This window comes from Ceratosolen solmsi, unplaced genomic scaffold (assembly GCF_000503995.2).
Source record: "Ceratosolen solmsi marchali unplaced genomic scaffold, CerSol_1.0 scaffold13, whole genome shotgun sequence".
Taxonomy (NCBI): domain Eukaryota; kingdom Metazoa; phylum Arthropoda; class Insecta; order Hymenoptera; family Agaonidae; genus Ceratosolen; species Ceratosolen solmsi.
The window spans coordinates 2,379,109-2,397,737 of NW_011948418.1; the positions used below are offsets into that span (position 1 = coordinate 2,379,109).

The window sequence follows — 18,629 nt, forward strand, 5'->3', positions numbered from 1 at the left end:
TGCTGGAATTTTATGTCGACTTAAGATTATTACATTTTTCGATCGAATATTTTTTTTACAAATCTAACATCGTCCATCGATCGATCAATGTAAAATTATAGGATAAAGTGTCTTTTGAGATCTATTAATTGTTGGCAGACCTTGTGGTTCAAAATGATCGCTAATTCCTACCTGCGCCAAGATTTCGAGGAGTTCATCGTTGGATAAGAAAAAAAATCGAGGAAAAGCTATTCGCTTCACTTCCAAATACGCCTCGAGGCATTTCAATATTTTATCGAGATTTGTATTATTGAAAATCAATTGCTCGTATAATGTTGGCTGTGTGCAGTTTTCTAAAGCCAAGGGCATCTAAAACGTAATGCATTCATTATCATTGTTATTATTACTATACATTCATTCATTATTGTTTAGAATAAAAACATATAAATATTATACGTATAAATGTGTGTTAAAAATAGAAGAAAAAAATTAAAAAATTAAAAAAAAAATAAATAAATACATTTTTATTTTTAATTGTAAGCCAGCTTTGTTCCTTCATTAATCTATAATCTATGATGTTAAGATATTGGCATTAGTGGGTCTTATTTCACACGTTAACTGATAAATTTATTATGCACCTTTTCAGTTTTTCTCATAATATCTTTCCAAGATTTGTCCACAATGTTGAACAATTTTGACTCGATGGGCAGTTGCCTCTGTATGTCCGGAGCGGAAAATATGGCTTCCAGATATACCCACTGTTGTTGACAATATTGCCACGCTTCCTAAATACGCCATTAATATGAATTAAAATGAATGAAACGCCGAATAAATCAATAAATATAAGGATAATGGCTGGCCTATTCCTTAGCTGTATTCCTTACTAAAGTTTTTGCAAAGAGATCCAATCGCCTTAGCCAATCGTCGACTTTGGATTGAATAAATCCTACGTGTCTCGATGAGGCGATCGTTTGTATGTTTATATTACTGTCGTCGAGGGTTGCTTGAATTTCTTCCAGTGAGCCCAACACATACACATCTTTCATGTCTTTATGCGGTAACACAATAAAGTCTATTGTTTTCCATCCCGCCTCGATCTTATTCAGCAAAAATTCGAGTCCAGCCTCCGAGCTTGCCGCATTCGCGATTTCCGTGAGTTCCGTGGTATAACCGAAAGCGCCAAGCTGCTGGAACGACTGCAACGTCATCACTTCCTCGGGCACAAATTTATAATTCAGAAGCTTTTCGATTTTTAACCAGTGGCGACTTTGAAGGTTAGGGTTGCGAAGAGACGCGATTATCGGCATTTTATCTTTCATCATTTCAACTTTTTCTGAAACGAGTGGACGAGAACAGACGATTTGCAATATATATTTTGGCCAACAATTTGCCAACTTTAGTGAGAATCTGCATTCAAAACTATTCAATAATTAAAAAAAAATAATATAAATATTCGGTTATATTTTATGAGAAAATCTTAACGACTAACTAACATCCTACCTTTAAGCTCTAAAAGTATATTATTGGAGACCAAGCCCTTCTCGATTTGAATGATATTGTTTATATTTTTCATAACAAAGTTATTGATGTCCTCGACACTCAGGGTATTGAAATCAGCCGCATACCATTCGGTAAATGCCTTATCCCACTTATCCAAACTGTCCCACATAAGCATTCGTAATTTCACGTCATTAACGACTTGCTCCAATATTTCAAAACGCGTCAACTGGAGATCGAATATTTTCTGATGAAAATTGTAGATATTTGCGAGGCTCGAGCAATGTATCATGCGATTATTGAGATCTTTCAACACCTCCAGACAGTCATTCACATTACTATTGGAGTCGAGAAGCCATGGTTTCTAGAAATTTCATCGAATCACAATATGAGCAGGTAATAGAAATTTATAGGCAATGACGCGTGGGAGAAAATAGATTTTATCCATTAGATCGGTTTGGGATACGATTGGCCAATTTTTGCTAAACAATCTTCTGCCCTGCAATGCTTAATTCTCGCACATAGAAGCGCATTCATTTGTTAATTAAGGAGAATGAGATGAAAAGTACTTTAAAGAAGAGCAAAATTAATATGCAATTTCATACTCATACGAATAGATTTAGATTTAAGATATTTTTTGCTTTACATTTTAATTAAGATCAATGAAAATTAGATACACGCATAAGATATGTCATATTATATCAAATTAATTTATTATAACGTGTAAGCTAAATAAATTTTTCATTTTTATATTTTACGCCTAAAATGCGAAATTTTAAATTTAATTATTCATTAAGCTCATTGACACTCGGTCGCTTATTTTTCAAATTGCAAATTCGCGCATTAAATCTATTTTATAGGCGAAACCTGAAATCTTACCGAAACTTTGTCATTTATTACTTGAATATTATCGATTAGAATATTTATATCCTTCTGCAATTGTTTATTAAAACTGGTAATTAATTTGTCTCTCTCCTCGAGACATTTATCGACTGAAAGTCGTAATGAAGTAAAATAGACGCTAATTTCCTGAAATTACAGTGTCAAATGGAAATATCATTAATAATTATCATTTAATAATGAAATATTAATAATTCTTTTTTTTTTTTTTTTTTTTTAAAGAAAATCACCAAGTAATTTTTCATATCGTCCGGCGGTATAGGAATCTTATATTCTTCCATGATATCATACAATTCCTTCACGTAATCCAGCATCGATTCCATTTTATCGACTTTTTGCGACGATCGATCTATAAATTTTATATACTCCACGTATTCTTCCGTAGTTACCGGCTTAATATTTAAATAATCAATGGATTCTCTTGCTTCGGTCATGAGACTGTCCACTTTTTCTTTACCAAGACTGTTTAAAATATATTTTATTTAATGAAAAATTGTAGAATATTGATAGATTTATAGAGGTAATAACGCTATGATGACTATAATGACTATTGTGAGAACGAATGAGCTTTAAATTGCCAAATTGTATTCTGTATTATTAATTAAAATGATTGATTAATATGAGGATAATTGGACATGAAATGATAATAGCATACTCAGGCAAAAAATTAATAAGAATATCTTGTTTCAAATTTGGCGCTGGTAATGCAGAACTCTTGAATCTCTGAAATTCGAGATAAAAAATGCCAAAAGGTTGAAAATCGACAATATTTTTTATCTCTCTTTCTTCGGTACGATAACGCTCGCATAAGTTACGAAAAACATCGGTTGACTTATTCTCGTAAATCAGCTTCTCATCGAAATTCATATCTTCTATATAGAAATCGTAAATATGCTTAAAATGCTCGCAATATTTCTTAATCATGTAAAAGTTCTTTTCAAATATATTTTCAAATCGATTCTTCAAGCTTATCAGGATCGGGTCTTCCTTCATAATATCTTGAATATTTGGCGAAATGCCGTAAGATGGGACCTCTACTTTATTATTGATCATAGGTCTAGAAGTTGTGTAATACAATTTTATTAATTATTAAATCGACTATTATTTACGCTAAAAATTATTTGGAAATGAAAAACAGTATCGCAATATTATATTATGTAACTTTGAAGCTTGAAATAAGGAATTTTTTTTTTGTTTTTTTTTTCTCTCTACCATCATTGCACTATAATTTTTCGAAATTTTTCGTAATTTTTCGTTTTTTGTTTTTTTTTCTTTGTTTTTTTCTTTGTTGTTGTTGTTGTTTTTTTTTTTTTTTTTTTTTTGTTGAATGAAAATTTCATAGGGAATATACGTAATTTTAAACGAACCTCGTGAATGCATAAAATAATTCATCGGAATATAATGGATTAATTGCACGCAAATGTTCTTCCCACAATGATTGCATCGTTGATAAAACATACCCAAAAATATTTTCCATTGGATCCAATACGATACCAAGTTCTGAATTGATTAATAAATCTACTCGAAAGTAAGGTGACTAGAATATTTTAATGAATTTACAATCATTTAATAAGTCCAATATTAGTGTTGGGTCGATTAAGGAATATTATAATAATTTTCGTTTAACTTTTATTGAATCGGTTGCCGGATTTCTATATGTAAATGAATAATCGGCGTTTAAGTGCTTCAAGTCATCTTCGGTTGGCAAGGATTCCGTATGTATTTCGAGAATTTCAAGAAAATCATTATAAGTATTGCGTAAAAGATTCTGCATCATGCTCAATTGATAATAATCATGCAGGTAAATAAAGCTATGCAATTATAAAACAAACATTATATGTTAATAAACGTCAAAATGATATTATTGCAATAATTACGTTTATACGTATCATTATTAAACTTATTGATATTTATTCTGTTGTAGTTGTATTCGATATTAAAAAATAAATTTTAATTAAAAATTCTATCTATTTTATATATCGATGCTATAATAATGTATATTATTATATATACCTAGAAAATCTATAACATTGTGCTTTTTTTCTTGCTTGCTCAGTGTAACTCATTTTCAGTTCAACATTTTTTGGTATTTGAGCTTTATCACCTGTAAAAAAAGAAAAAATTTCTCTTTCATCTATTATATAAGCGATTATAGCGAATTATATAAGCGATTATGTACTTATTTACTTAAATTTCCATATACGGTTTGCTCAATTCTTAGGTTCGTATCGTTCGGTGTAAATCCAGCATTCAAAAACGATTTTAGACAAATATTGTGTAGAATAGTCGCGGATGTATGTCGAAATGTTAGAAGTTTATGAAAAACTAATTCGAGTCTAGCAAGCTTAAAACGAACATCGGATTATTTTATTTTATTTTATTCTGTCATTATGATAATTTTGTAGATTTATAGCCAAATAACCAACTTGTATTTCAGTGAACTGAAAAAGCTTCATTTGTTGTTTTATCTTTGTATCAATAAAAGATAAATTGAGAAAAATACTGCTAAGTTTTTTAATCTCTAATATGGTTTCATACAATTTCGAATCACAGAAAAATAGATTTCTTTTTATATTATTCATGGCACGCTTTATTTTCATATAAAATATAACTTTCTTCCAAACGTAAATGGTTTTCCATTTTCGATAAATTTTGAAAGTCTTAATCTATCATTTTCAATTTGATCAATGCATAGGGATGAATAAATTTTGATTTAATTATGCTTAGAAGGACGCTTAGAAAGCATTTCAATTACCTTGGTAAGAATAACATATAATTTATATTCTTGTTCCCATAGGTCAATAGGCGTAAAGTTCATTTCGGGTGGATTGTATTGCGTAATTCCATTAGCACCAAACGTCATGTAAATTTTATCAATTTGTTTATATGGTACTACTCTGTGAAATAATTTTTTTATTGTAGTACTTTTAATAAATATTTTGACGAATATTGCGATATTACATTTGTGAAATATGGTATAAAAAGATATATAAATGAAAAATATTTTATTCATATAAATTAGGATTATATTTGTCGGCTGACATTACTCATTAACTATATATATATATATATATATATATATATATATATATATATATATATATATATATATATATAAATTAAATAAAATAGTAATAAATCCAAGTTTTGTAATTTTTCAATAATTTTTTCCATTTTGAAGGAATTATTCCCAATACACGTTTAAATTAATTTTTTTTACTTATTAATAATTAAACATAAAATAATTAAATAATTGTTTAAATACAAATTTCATTTCATTTACGTCTTTTGCGATTACTAAATTATGTCTATAATAATAATTATAATAACAGCAACAACAATACGAACAATATAAACTCGTGAAATAACGACAAAATATTTTGATTGTTAATGTAACTATTCAATATACAAATTTTAATAAATTAATTAAATTAAAATATTCCATTATTATATCTACAAGGTAGAATAGCAAATTTTATCTTCTATAAAGATTTTTAGATATATATAATGAAACTTATTCACAAAGTATTTTGTTAAGAGCAGTTTTAAAAGACTTTATTCATTTAAGATTTATATAATAATAGAACAAATGATTATAATAAATAAACGATTCGATGGATACAAAATTTCCAATTGTTTAAAGTTTAAACTTCTTAGCAGGTGATTGAAATTAATCGATTAATTTTATATAAAAAAAATTAATTACTTACATGGATTTAACTAGATATCATGATATTAAGAGAATAGAAATATTATTTCATTTGCTAAATTACAAAGATGACAATGAAATACAATTGATATTTTTATTTTGAGTAAAATTTAATTATAGCTTATTACTTGAGTGCATATGGATTGAAAAATTCCGATGAACGATCAACTGCGTAAATCATATAGTAAAATCCGATTTTTGGATTAGATTTTAAATTTTTGATCAAGTCCAATTGATCGACAAAGACTGGTGATTCTAGATTTTCAGTAGATCTGGCTGGCGAATCCATCGTTATTACTTTGCCTTTCGGATCAACACAAACTGCAGAAATTCAGCAATATTGTTAATATAAATATTTCATTAAAAGTTTATAATAGTCGATATTTCATTTAAAATCAAAATTGACATTATTATTGCAATAAATTTTGTTTTTCCCTATATTGTTGTATTTTTTAAATTACGCGAACATAATTATTGGAGCTTGCGTGTAAGCTTATTATAGGAGCTTTACATTTTTTCGGCCTCTTCTTAATAAACGTCTTTTTGCGAGGAACTTCGTACAATTTATCCTCGATCTCGGGTATTGGAGTGAAGGCCTTGAAAACCTCCTGATTAGCCTCATATCGTTGCTGGGAAAATTCTCCCTGTAAAATTTTTTAATAACAATATCGATGAGCTGCCGATTTGAATTATCATGCTGATTAGTTTATAGAGATTAATTCTTATGTACCGTAGGCTCCTCGACATCCCTTTGTCTCTTGTTTGTCCTTAACTGGCCTTCTGGCGTAAGATATCTGCGCTCATTTTCCCATGGAATTCTAGATAATTGAATTGACTTTATCAATGGATGTTATTTAATTATTATTACGATATTGCACGGAATGTCCTCAAAAAAATTTTCAATTACGAACTGCTTAGATCTGTCCGAGGGAGTGTATTGTAATCTTTTATTCGGCCTGTCCGTATGCAAATTCCTGCGTACGTAAGTTTTATCAGTTTGCAGGCGGGAGCCACTATTGGAGGAATTCAAATCCTCGAACTCCCAACTATTTTCGCTCCCATTGGTTTTTCCACCGAATTTCCTTAAATCCATTGTACACGCTTGCGTTAACCTAATAGCAAACAATTATTCTATCATATAGGCATGCTTTTGAATATTTGCTATTGGAATGGTTATGAACCGGGTTATGTCACACGTTTCATTTGCATCGTCGGCGAGAGAACTGAAGTTGGCCGCTCAATCGCATCTGCTCAACAAATGAATTATCCTCATAATGTTGCAAGTGCAGGAGCAGCGCCAAGGTGCCGAGGAACTGGGACGGCTCGACGATACGTGCGCGTGGACTCGATAAACCGATCCCTTGACTCGGCTTGACATTTTTACGAGAATAGATTAAATTTGGCGACTTAAAGTACATTTGGATTATTCAGTTGATACTCGTATCGATATAATTTTATGCTTGACAATGAGCATTTTAGCGCCAATCTTTCCATATCTATGAATCTTCGATCATTATTATTTCGTTAGAAATTTACATGAAATTTCTTGGATGTATGATGTAAGATGAGGGAATGAAATTATTCGGATTTTCGTTTTCTCAGACGAAAATTGATTATACAATTTGTGTTAATATCATTTCGGTAGTCGTTACAAGTATTCATGATATTCCAAGTGGCGTTGGTTTTATCGATTTTTAACCGAATTTTAAGAAGTTAATCGATCAAAGTAATTACAATTATTGATGAAATATTACGATTAAAAGTCCAATAAAATAGGGGATAGATTAATCGACGAAAAATTATTTATCACAATTTTAATTATTACTCGATAGTCCTTTGATATTTCCTTTGGAAATTATCTACTTCTAAAGTATCTAAAGCTTTGCAAATACGTTCAATCGCGTCTTATCAGGATAATTAATATATTCATCAGTATCAAATTAGCAGGTAATAACATATTTCTGAACATTATATTGAATTCATACGAATAAGATACAAATTCAAGGCATAAAAGGAGTCTCCTTTATTATCTTTATTACACGTTTATATGCATAAAAAGTGAAGAATTTTGAAGTCGATAATCTGACGTGTTTCATGCTGCAATTTAGACTTTACAAATTCCATTTGTAAGTTGCAATCCGTTTTTATAAATATAACGAGTACAAATGGATCGTACATACTTACCCAGTATAATTCACACGAATAAAATGAATAAATCGTTGCTTTAATGACAGTAATTTAATGACAGTGGCTATTAATGATAAAATTTGTTGATCAAGAGTCGTCAAATGCACTACCAATGCCTGCCACACATATAATTCACCAACATATAATTTGGATTTTATGAACTTTATGTCTTATTCGATATTGCATTGATTGCATCGACACATTGAAGCCGGGAAGGGGAATTGGAAAAAAACTTGAAAAATCCTCGTGGCTATCCAACGTAAAGAATTAAGCGAACGTAAAGAATTAAGCCCCAAGCGGATGGTCGTTGGGAATGGCTCGGCTTATCTTATATTCTACTGGTCTCATTTTTAAAATAGTGTTAGCGTTCCGTTTTAAAAGTCTCGCGTAGCTGGCACACGGTCAGCTAAAAATATCTCACCCTCGTCTGCGTCGAGCCTCGAGCCAGCGGTGGCTTTTCTCGCTCGTTCAGTCTTCCCACGGGATTGCCAAACGAGCGCGCGCGCGCGCGCGTACACTCTTCCGACCGAGGGACCGGATGTCGATGCCAGTCAGTCCGCGCTATGAAGCGCAAGTGAGAATCGCGTGGAGGTGATGACCGAGACGGTGGATGGGGAGGACGCGTGGCCGCGAGCGATGATGTCCGAGGAGGCGCTGAGCGAGAAGATAACGGCCGAGACGCTTCGTAAGATCGCCTCGAGCGAGGAGTACGAGGAGAGTGAGATACTGTGCGTGGCCGAGTACCTGGCAGGTATCTACGAGTATGACTTCGAAAGGCAATTTGGCCTCGTCATCTCCAACGAGCCGTCAAAGAGTCGTGCCCTGGCCAAGGTCAAGGCCATCGAGCTACGCGAGGATCCGTTCTTCGCGGTGTGCAGGAACGGGGCGAAGCACTGGGTCTGCTTCGCGATCGTCCACCTGTACGACTCGCTGGTCGTCCTGTACAAGGACTCCCTTGGCGCTCGTATACCGGACAAGCTGCGTGAGAGCATCGGGGAGCATCTCAAGAGCGAGAAGATACGCTTCGAAAGCCACCGGGGTACGGAGCAGAGCGACGAGAGCAGCTCCGGGCCTATATGCCTTAGGAACCTGCAGGTCTTCATGAAGGGGCTGAAGTCGGAGCTCATCAAGGTGAGTTCGGCCTTCGTGGTCCTGGCATTACCATAAGCTAATTTTACACCTTTTTCTCCCAATCGAAACGACTATTCGAAATTAAATAAACTCACGGTAGATCGTAAAGATATTTTTAACATTGTTTATTGTTTATGGATAGCAGTACCGTACTCTCGCGCGTGCGATGCCCGTACTGTCCGACGTTATTATTGTTAATTCTCGGAAAGAGATTTTGTTTTCGTTGCACGACTCCCTTTTGTCATGGCAAAATCCATAAACATTCTCTTAGGCCGACTTTCAAATTTTAAACTTACTTATGATTTATCCAACTAATCTTCTCTGTCTGTCTGTCTGTCTCTCTCTCTCTCTCTCTCTCTCTCTCTCTCTCTCTCAATCTCAATCTCAATCTCAATCTCAATCTCTCTTTCTCTCGATGGTCCCGACAGTGGATTAAGTTTGATAAAATAGCGGCAGAACAAAAAGCTAGAAACTTTAAGGAAAGAAAAAATGTTTAAGGTGCCGCTTGTCGAGAAGTACCAGAAGGTGCGATTCTGCTCTCAATATGGCGTACAAAGCGTCAAGAGAGAATTTCGTCTTTGGCTGCAGAAGTACCTTCTCTCCGGATTGGAAGAGGTGGCAAGGGAGCTCGTTGACGACGAGGGTTACGAAAAGTTTCGCAACTACCTGTGCATATTTCTCGAGGTCTGCTCGAAGATATTGCGAGAGACGTACGTCCTGTCGAGCACTTACACGTCGTTGCTGAAGAGCGACGCGAGGAAGAAGGATCAAAATCCGAGGTACGAGACGGACCACAAGACGCTCAAATCACTGAAGGATGCAAGGGAGAGTTTTTACAAGCACACCGAGGTTCAGAGGTCCTTGAAATTCGATGAAAATGACTTCGTCGACATGGGCAATGGCAACAAGGTCTATAATTTAGATATACAAGAGAGGTCTGTGATTTACGTTGCATTATCGCTACGATGTCCCGGCAGATAATTAACGGGCATAAACAAATAACTTTCCTTTTTATCTTTTCCTTCGCACCCTACATTCATACACGTGCGAGCATTCATCTTCCCAATTGACAATTTCATATGAATTTCAAACTACACAATAATAGCAATTGAAAGCATTTGTATCGCATTTTTATCGTAATAATTTTTTTAATAACTTTCGAACGTAATTATTTAAGCGCTAACGGCACTATTCATCTCCTGAGCATATTTATACTTTTAGATTTCCGGAGCAGATGCAAAAGTTCACGAAAATATTTGCGGTTTTGGCTCAAGCCGAAACGAACGAGGAGCTGGAGAAAGTGCTCGTTAAAATCAATCGAATGTTAAATTTGGATTACAATAACATCAAAATTTATTTCGAACGGCATAAAATGCCAAGGCGTCCGGAATTTACGAGGGCCAACCACGAGCCAACGAATTCCCCTCGGAATTTTGAAAAGGGATTGGATGCTGCAAAGTCCAAGTGTGATGCAGGCAAGGTTTGTCCCTTATTTCTTATTTCTTAAGCTCGCGATCGTTTATCTCGGCTAATTCGTCACTTCTTTAACACGAATGGCGGACAAAGGGTCTATTCTATCAAAGAGCTCCATTGTCGATTAACATAAATTTGCCTCAATGGTAAATGTGCGCAGCCCAGCGTGGGTGGCCAATAAGCGTAGTAGTAGACCAGTAAGTAGGTGTGTCGCGCTTGTAATTTAGGAAATGGGCCAGAAAAGAGACGCGGACGAGAATTTAAAGAGCTGGGAGCAGTTGATGTCGGAGCTCGTTCTGGACGTGCAAGAATCCGGCGAGGAAGTCGAGTCAGTGGACCAATCGAAGGCGAACATAAGCGAGAGCTTCGCGAGGATAAAAGAACATTACGACAAATGGGCGACGAGGGGTATCCCCGAGATTGGCGTTTACGCGAGCGCCTGCAAGGCCAAGGAGAGGATCTTCGACGCCGATGAAATAAGCGAGGCGATCGCGGTGATGGACCGAGCGAACGAGTTGGCCACCGGTGGTCAGCGGCTTCGGGCGCCCCAAATACTCTCGGTCCTCATCTTTATCAACACGGCCGTCTCTTATCGGGGGAAGCTCTGCCAGATCGAGAGTGGCGAAGGTACGTACGCGTCCGTGAATCTCGACTCCCTCCATCGTCGTCGAGTCTCATCATCGAAAATACCTTTGACTTCTTCCTCCCCCCCCCGCCCCACCCCCACCGAATGCAATAAGAGACTCTCTACGTACGTACTTGCTTTAACTATAATTTTCTCGCTCAATTATTGATAGGTAAGACGGTAATAGTCTCGCTCCTCGCTACAATAATGATCCTGCAGGGTGAGAAAACGATCGATGTCATAACGAGCAACGGCCTTCTCGCGCAAGATGGCGTAAACAGTAGAAAGTCATTTTACTCGATATTCAACATAAGCGTCGATACGAATAGAACGGACAAAAGCTATGCCCAGGGCTCGAGGAAGTGCTACCAGGCCGACATAGTCTACGGGAGCATAAGCGACTTTCAATTTGATTATTTAAGGTACATGGGAGTACAAGCTCGTAAATTGATTATTTCTACGGCTTTGATAAAGAAATGCGAAAACAAGTGTTTCCATAAATTTAGATTGGTCCATAAATTTAAATTAGTGGCCATGTGGATTGTTATAGTCGTTATCAATATAATGGGTATCAATAATAGGAAAGTCCCATTTTTCTTTATTATTTATTTATTTATTTTTTTTTTTTTTTTTTTTTTTTAAATTATACGAATACAAGTATCCCCGGAAAGAGTTGTGCTTGTATGTAACGTGTCGAGTCAATAATTATCAAATCTATCATTCTATCATTCGATTGCTATGACAATATAAGGATTTCCCGCGAACAATCACTTTGGCGAGAAAGGGAATCAGGGAAAATCGTATTTATCGATTGCTGCATCGATTATTGCCCCTTCAGGGACACGGCGGAGGGCTTGGGGACGATGAGCGGACGTCAATTCGGTCGCGTCATACTCGACGAAGTGGACAACATGTTGGTGGACAATGGCCGACACATAGCGAAAATATCCACCCCCTTTCCCGGCATGGAGAATCTCAAATACATTTACCTGAGAATCTGGAGCGAATTGTTGATCGTCGAGTCGGAACTAATGGACGATTTCCAAGAGAGGCTGAAGGAATTTTCAGTTTATGATAATTCCAAGGAGATGGCCGTTCGGGAATTCGTCAAGATTTTCGACGCGTCGATGATCGGCCGCATGGAGGAGCGAATGAAGGAAAACTTGAAGGTCCAGTATGAAGGATAAGCTATCCTAGCGTGTAATATTATGCTCCACTAACAGCCTCAGCCTCCTCTCATCCTCTATCGCAAGTAGCCGCGTCATTTTTGCTTCGATAAACCGGAGCCGCGGCTTGGTAAAAATGGCGAGGCTGTCGCGTTAATATACCTCGGTGCCCGATGACGTAGCGCCCTAAGTTTTTTCCCATCCCTCTGACCCCGCAGGACTTGAGCATGAAATTCGTGCCGAGCCACTGTCTACGATACGCCGAGGGCATGATCCCCAAGTGGATCGGGAACGCGATTCGGGCCCGCTACTTCATCCACGAGAACGAGCAGTACTCGGTGAAGGAGGTGGAGGGGCAGCTGGTGATCGTCCCCGTCGACTATAGCAACACGGGCGTCACCCTGAAAAACACCGTCTGGTCCTACGGGCTTCATCAATTCGTCCAGATGAAGCACAACCTGCGGCTCACACCCGAGAGCCTCACCAGCAGTTGCGTCTCAAATTACGCCTACATTGGCAAGTACGGGAACAAGATATTTGGGCTGACGGGGACACTGGGCTCGAAGGCCGAGCAGGAGCTCCTCTCCTCGATCTACAACATCGATTACGCCCGGGTACCGAGCTACAAGGTCAAGCTGTTCCGAGAGTACGAGGGGATCGTCGTGCCGGACGATGACTGGAGCATCGAAGTCGTCCTGACGACTATTGGACTGATTCGCAGTACCGGTATGGGGAGTCTTGTTTTAATTTATCTTTCATGAAAATGAAATTTCCTGCCATTTCATAGTAATGTGTGTGTCGAGGGACTTTTCGGAAATACTCAAATATTTTCAAATATTCCTAAAATACTTTAAGTAACGATCGTTCACTTTGAAAATAAACACCGCTCCACGTGCTTAACGACTTGATAAAGCAACATCATTGTTCGGTTGGTATTTCAATTCATATTTAACAACAACACGCAATCAACAACAACAATAATAATAATAATAACAATAATAATAATAACAATAATAATAACAATAATAACAATAATAATAACAATAATAATAATAATAATAATAATAATAATAATAATTATTATTATTATTATTATTATTATTATTATTATGACGATGACGACGACGACGATTTACGTAAAAGTTTCCAAAATAAACAAAGTTACTTTTATCCATTAGAGTTTATGGCTGAAATATTTATTTCATTGCACGAATATTCAATAGAGAAAAAAAAAATGAACCATTTCAAAGGAAGCTTTAGACGACAAGGATAACAATGATTATCGTATACCGTTGTGCACACAGGACGAGCGGTTCTGATAATTTGTAAGACGATAGCCGATCTCCTGCAACTCGAGGAGCTATTCGATTCGACGAAGGATCTGCCCTGGGACTGCAAGATCCGGCTAAAAAAGTTCCAAGACGAGGACATGGCGGCCGTGACGCAGGAGATCGTAGCTCCCGGAGATGTGATCGTGGCGACGAATATAGCCGGTCGCGGTGCCGACTTCAAGACCTCGTCCGAGCTCGAGGAGATGGGCGGCCTCCACGTATGCGTCGGCTTCTGTCCGGATAACGAGAGAGTCAAGGATCAGGCGTACTTCCGCACCTCGAGGCAGGGAAATCGCGGCTCGGCTCAGCTCCTCGTCCGCGAGAGCGAAATAAAAAAGCTCAACATCGACACGACGAATCCCGAGGCAATTGACTTTGGCGAAGTAAGAGAAGCCTCTTATTCATTATATCTCTCTATATCTCTATTTATCTTGCAAAGCGTTAATTTTAAGCTCCTCGAGGTGTGAGATTTTCCACTATTTTCTACCTGCCTGCCCCGCAGATCAATCGGAGAATCGACATAATGGAGGTGGAGAGGCTAAGCGACATCAAGAGGTCCAAGGTTGACGTGCTGAGGTACGAAGACGCTCTTTTCGCGCTTTTCTCCGATCTTTGTCAAGAATTGAAGAACAATAATGTGATAACCTGGGGCCACTCGTACTTGATGAAGGATCTTAAGGAGTTCTGGGCCTTCTGGCTGGAGAATCAGAATTTCGAGGGAAAGAAATTTTCAATGAAAGAGGCCAGTTTTGTATTCTACAAATTTAAGAATCACGAGCTGACGAGAAAAATAATCGATGGAGCGATATCCCACAATCCATTTTATGGTGTTTTGCAAGCCGATTTTTTCCTTAAAAATGACGAAATGGAGAAAGCAAAGGCCGCCCTGGTCAACGCCATCTGTTTGAGTAAAAATGCTAATGTTATGTACCCAGGTAAAAGTCAATCTCAATTATTATGAATAAGTTTGATATTTTCAGGCTGTTGGTCTATGATCATTCAATGGATGATTGACGAACGACGCGTGTGAAAAGTCTTAACGTTCCCTTTGCAGCATTGCAAATTGAAATTAATATTAAATTCGGTAAAAATTCAATGACTTGCCGCAGTCGATAGGGTGTAACGTCTAAATAAAAGCAGCCCTAAGACAAATGTCATCGGTTCGTTTAACTCATAATTCGTTTAATATTTAGCATTTATCACGCTTTTTGACTCGACCATCGAAGAGAAAGGCCCCTTACTATCCAAATTCCGAAGCTTTCTATACAAAGTCTTCACGAGCGAGTCCCACGTGGGTGAGAAGTGGAGCAAATACACTTCCGAGATACTGGAATATTTGACGATTGCCCATACGGGACTGACTCAGGAGATCAATTATTTAGAGAGTCATTACTTCAATGATGATTATAATGAGGACTTTAAGCGCTTAATAACGTCGTCGGCAAATCAGAAGGAGAATTTACTGGTTAAGCATTTGATAGCTAAGCTTACTTGCTTGAAAGTTCATCGCGGTAATGTGGATGCGTTGCTGGAGTATCTGGAGGCCGCCGAGGCACAAAGCTTAATCATTAGCAAGCGAATGTCTGATTATTTGAAAAATTTCAAGCCCGAGACGAAAGAGGAGAAGCAAACAAAGAATTTGCTGACGGATCCCGAAGTTACGGAATTAGGTAATGAATTTCTACGGATTTATAATTCAATCGTTATTAGATTGTCATCAGTGGGAGAATGAGAGAAAGTGAAGCGTCCCGTTGCGATTCTTTTTGTTTGTCTCGAATTGCAGGTGCTAAGGGGCTGAAAACGATCTACAGCCTGAAGAAAATAGCTATCGTGCCGGATTCGACATTGGCAAAGGCGAAAACGCAGATACTCGGAGCACTGACGCTCATGGCCCGAGCAACCGCCTTTCCGCCCTTGAATTTCGTCGTGGCAAACGTCGCCGGTGTATTGGTGGCCGAAGCCGTCGCTTCGATAGTCCTCGCTTTTTTCAAAGAGACCAATAACATCGACGATCTGCTCGAGAAGACCGAGTACCTGAAAGGTAACACTTACCGAAAGATCACCCTAGATGTCTTTAGGCACCATAAATCATCGCTTTGCCCTTATTATTATTCAAAAGGGAATGAAAAGCTTTGATTTGGCTTGACATTGACTACTTCCCTTAGAGTCGACAATTACCCCAACGGTCCTAAAGCTTAAATTAATTTTAAACTTCTCTTAATTATAGGCAAAACATTGAATTACATAATTAGTCTCATGGTTTCCGGCCACTTGAACATGGACGTTTGCTCGAAAATATTTCTACGAATGGTCAGGTGTTACAGGGAGTCGTACTACTTGCTTGAGCGAGCCACCGACAACGCGAGACTCCTTAGGTCCGTGAATTCCACCCACATATCGAATATCGCGAGACTCCTACTCGATAACGGAGAGTACGAGTCGACGAGTTGGCCGAGGAGGATCTACGTGCCCGAGGCCCTGGCTCCGCACTTCTTTGAGAGCAACGTCGCAAGCACCGTCATCGGCTCTCTCGTCGAATTTATCGTTGATTCTCAGCAAAAAGGTATCATCTTCTATCCATCTAATCCCAATGGTCGAATCGAGCGAATTTCGATTTTCTCGATTCGTAATAACAACAACGAGAACAACAACAAAATTTCAGGGGAAACTAGGAACGATGGAAAAGGCAAGCCAAGCGAGGCGACGAGACGCGCAGAGTTCCTGCTTACTCCTGGGGATTCGCGGCTTGTCCCGAAGGCTCAGATCTACTTAACCACTGTGTGCCCGAAAAAATTCGGTGGCTCCCACGAGAGCTTACGTTCTCACTTCCCTAAGAGCGAAGAGTTCTTCGCGTTCAACGTCTTCCCCGCAGCGTCCTACTACGAAGGCACGCCCTACGCTTCCATATCCAAATCCCAGATGCCGGCCATAGCTATGCTCGAGCGAGACTACCGGGCACTTCGGAAGCTGCGCTTCGAGGTCACTGGCACCTACTGCAGCAAGCAACGCGAGCTGCTCTGCAAGGGCGAGTTTTGGCTCGCCCTCATTAAGGACATATCGGATATCCTCGCCGTTTCGGCCCTTTATCGATCATTCGGCAAGGAGTTCGCCAATTACAGCCTCGCCATCGTACAGATGTTGCTGTACTGCAAGGACGAAAGCCTTTCGGGACTGACGGAGGCTTCGGCCGTCTTAACCAACGGCCGACTCATCAGTCAGGAGCAATATAACTTGATCTTGAAACGCTTTAAATTGAAGCACGAGATTTGCTAATTCACGAAATCCTCGTACAAATTGATACATCCACGGAGTTAGCGAGAGAGATAAGTAGAGATAGAGAGATAGAGAGATAGATAGATAGAGAGAGAGAGAGAGAGAGAGAGAGTGAGTGAGTGAGTGAGTGAGTGAGTGAGTGAGTGAGAGTGATAGGGGGGGGGGAAGAGAGGAGAGAGCAGAGAATCACGTCAATCATGTATATTTATATTTATGTAATAACATAGAATATTTATATAATAAAAGAATTGTAAATGCAATTTATTAATTTTACTTATTTTGGTTACACATAAACTCTTTTCTTTCATGGCGAATGAACCGCAACTTCGTGACTCTAAACGCAATAAGTATCATAAATGTTATCGATATTTATTTTATTGGGTTTCTTCATTGTTTGTTCTTTAGATGTCTTTAATATCCAAATATATGCGAATCTTAATACAAGTGATACTGAATGATAGTAAATATTGAGAATACTGTAGAATAACGAAAATAAAATAAAACATTTGCGTAATAAGCAAAATAATTCGTATACATATAAAGATTCTAATTTTCATTGACTAAGCGTGAAACAGGAATAACATTTATATCCTATTTATATCATATATCCTATTTATATCATTATTGTTATGATTATTAATGAACGCCATGTATGCTTAGAATGCCCATAAGCGTAGTGTGCCAAGATGTCATTGAATAATTCGTTAAATTAACATTAGATTTTAACTTCTCAGTGTTATATTATTATGCTTATTGCGGTAATATATTTTAATGAAAATATTTATTCATTCATCGAGGCAAATGAAACCGTGAGAACGAAGTAAGCTATGCATAATATTATAATTAAATAATGAGACGAGCGCGAATAAAGGATATGTATATCGGATTTAATAACGCAGAGTAAGTATATGGTGGTGAGAGAATGCGTATTTTAAAATATCATGATAAGTCGGTTTCATAGATTATCGATCTTAATCATGAGATACTCTAAAGATGGAGCATTATCTGGCTTTCGTACGTATTTATTTTCTAAATCAAGAGAGAAAATATTGAACATATAAAATAACGTGTTATTGTAAATACATTCGATAATGATATAATGTGAGTATGTTTGAGTCTTCAGTTCGGTTCGTATTACTTAGTTTACTTACTCTCACTCATGATAGATAATTTATTGAAATGTCGAGTTTCATCGAGTTCTATACGTTGGGGAATATTTTAATCACATAACAACTTTGTGGTAGTAATTTATCAGTTATATTACTATAATTAATACAATTACCATATATATATATATATATATATATATATATATATATATATATATATATATATATATATGTGTGTGTGTGTGTGTA

At 37.2% G+C, this 18,629-nt stretch overlaps 4 protein-coding genes across 4 annotated transcripts in view; 3 read left to right on the top strand and 1 right to left on the bottom strand.

Annotated features, from left to right (window-relative positions):
- Positions 1-7,178, bottom strand: part of Dhc16F (Dynein heavy chain at 16F) — a 30,322-nt gene extending 23,144 nt beyond the window's left edge. The window contains exons 1-17 of the mRNA XM_011497235.1: positions 6,997-7,178; positions 6,816-6,903; positions 6,597-6,729; positions 6,214-6,406; positions 5,132-5,273; positions 4,803-5,042; positions 4,564-4,720; positions 4,390-4,480; positions 4,004-4,187; positions 3,744-3,913; positions 3,032-3,433; positions 2,607-2,838; positions 2,356-2,505; positions 1,480-1,840; positions 864-1,312; positions 618-764; positions 172-348 (exon numbers count right to left, since the gene is read on the bottom strand). Of these exons, the coding sequence (XP_011495537.1) occupies positions 172-348; positions 618-764; positions 864-1,312; positions 1,480-1,840; positions 2,356-2,505; positions 2,607-2,838; positions 3,032-3,433; positions 3,744-3,913; positions 4,004-4,187; positions 4,390-4,480; positions 4,564-4,720; positions 4,803-5,042; positions 5,132-5,273; positions 6,214-6,406; positions 6,597-6,729; positions 6,816-6,903; positions 6,997-7,178 (3,498 nt within the window). The remainder of the gene's footprint in view (positions 1-171; positions 349-617; positions 765-863; positions 1,313-1,479; positions 1,841-2,355; positions 2,506-2,606; positions 2,839-3,031; positions 3,434-3,743; positions 3,914-4,003; positions 4,188-4,389; positions 4,481-4,563; positions 4,721-4,802; positions 5,043-5,131; positions 5,274-6,213; positions 6,407-6,596; positions 6,730-6,815; positions 6,904-6,996) is intronic.
- A 2,714-nt stretch (positions 7,179-9,892) lies between these two features.
- LOC105360345 (uncharacterized) lies at positions 9,893-10,846 on the top strand. Its single transcript, XM_011497236.1, has 2 exons — positions 9,893-10,312; positions 10,625-10,846. Exons 1-2 carry the CDS (start codon positions 9,893-9,895, stop codon positions 10,712-10,714), a joined length of 510 nt encoding a protein of 169 aa, XP_011495538.1. The 3' UTR covers positions 10,715-10,846.
- A 260-nt stretch (positions 10,847-11,106) lies between these two features.
- Positions 11,107-16,197, top strand: LOC105360346 (protein translocase subunit SecA-like). Its single transcript, XM_011497237.1, has 9 exons — positions 11,107-11,503; positions 11,674-11,923; positions 12,340-12,670; positions 12,886-13,393; positions 13,972-14,381; positions 14,501-14,933; positions 15,192-15,668; positions 15,782-16,076; positions 16,164-16,197. Exons 1-9 carry the CDS (start codon positions 11,107-11,109, stop codon positions 16,195-16,197), a joined length of 3,135 nt encoding a protein of 1,044 aa, XP_011495539.1.
- A 32-nt stretch (positions 16,198-16,229) lies between these two features.
- On the top strand, positions 16,230-17,303 carry LOC105360097 (uncharacterized). The gene is made up of 2 exons (XM_011496887.1): positions 16,230-16,561; positions 16,661-17,303. Exons 1-2 carry the CDS (start codon positions 16,255-16,257, stop codon positions 17,269-17,271), a joined length of 918 nt encoding a protein of 305 aa, XP_011495189.1. The 5' UTR covers positions 16,230-16,254; the 3' UTR covers positions 17,272-17,303.
- The last annotated feature ends 1,326 nt before the right edge of the window (positions 17,304-18,629 follow it).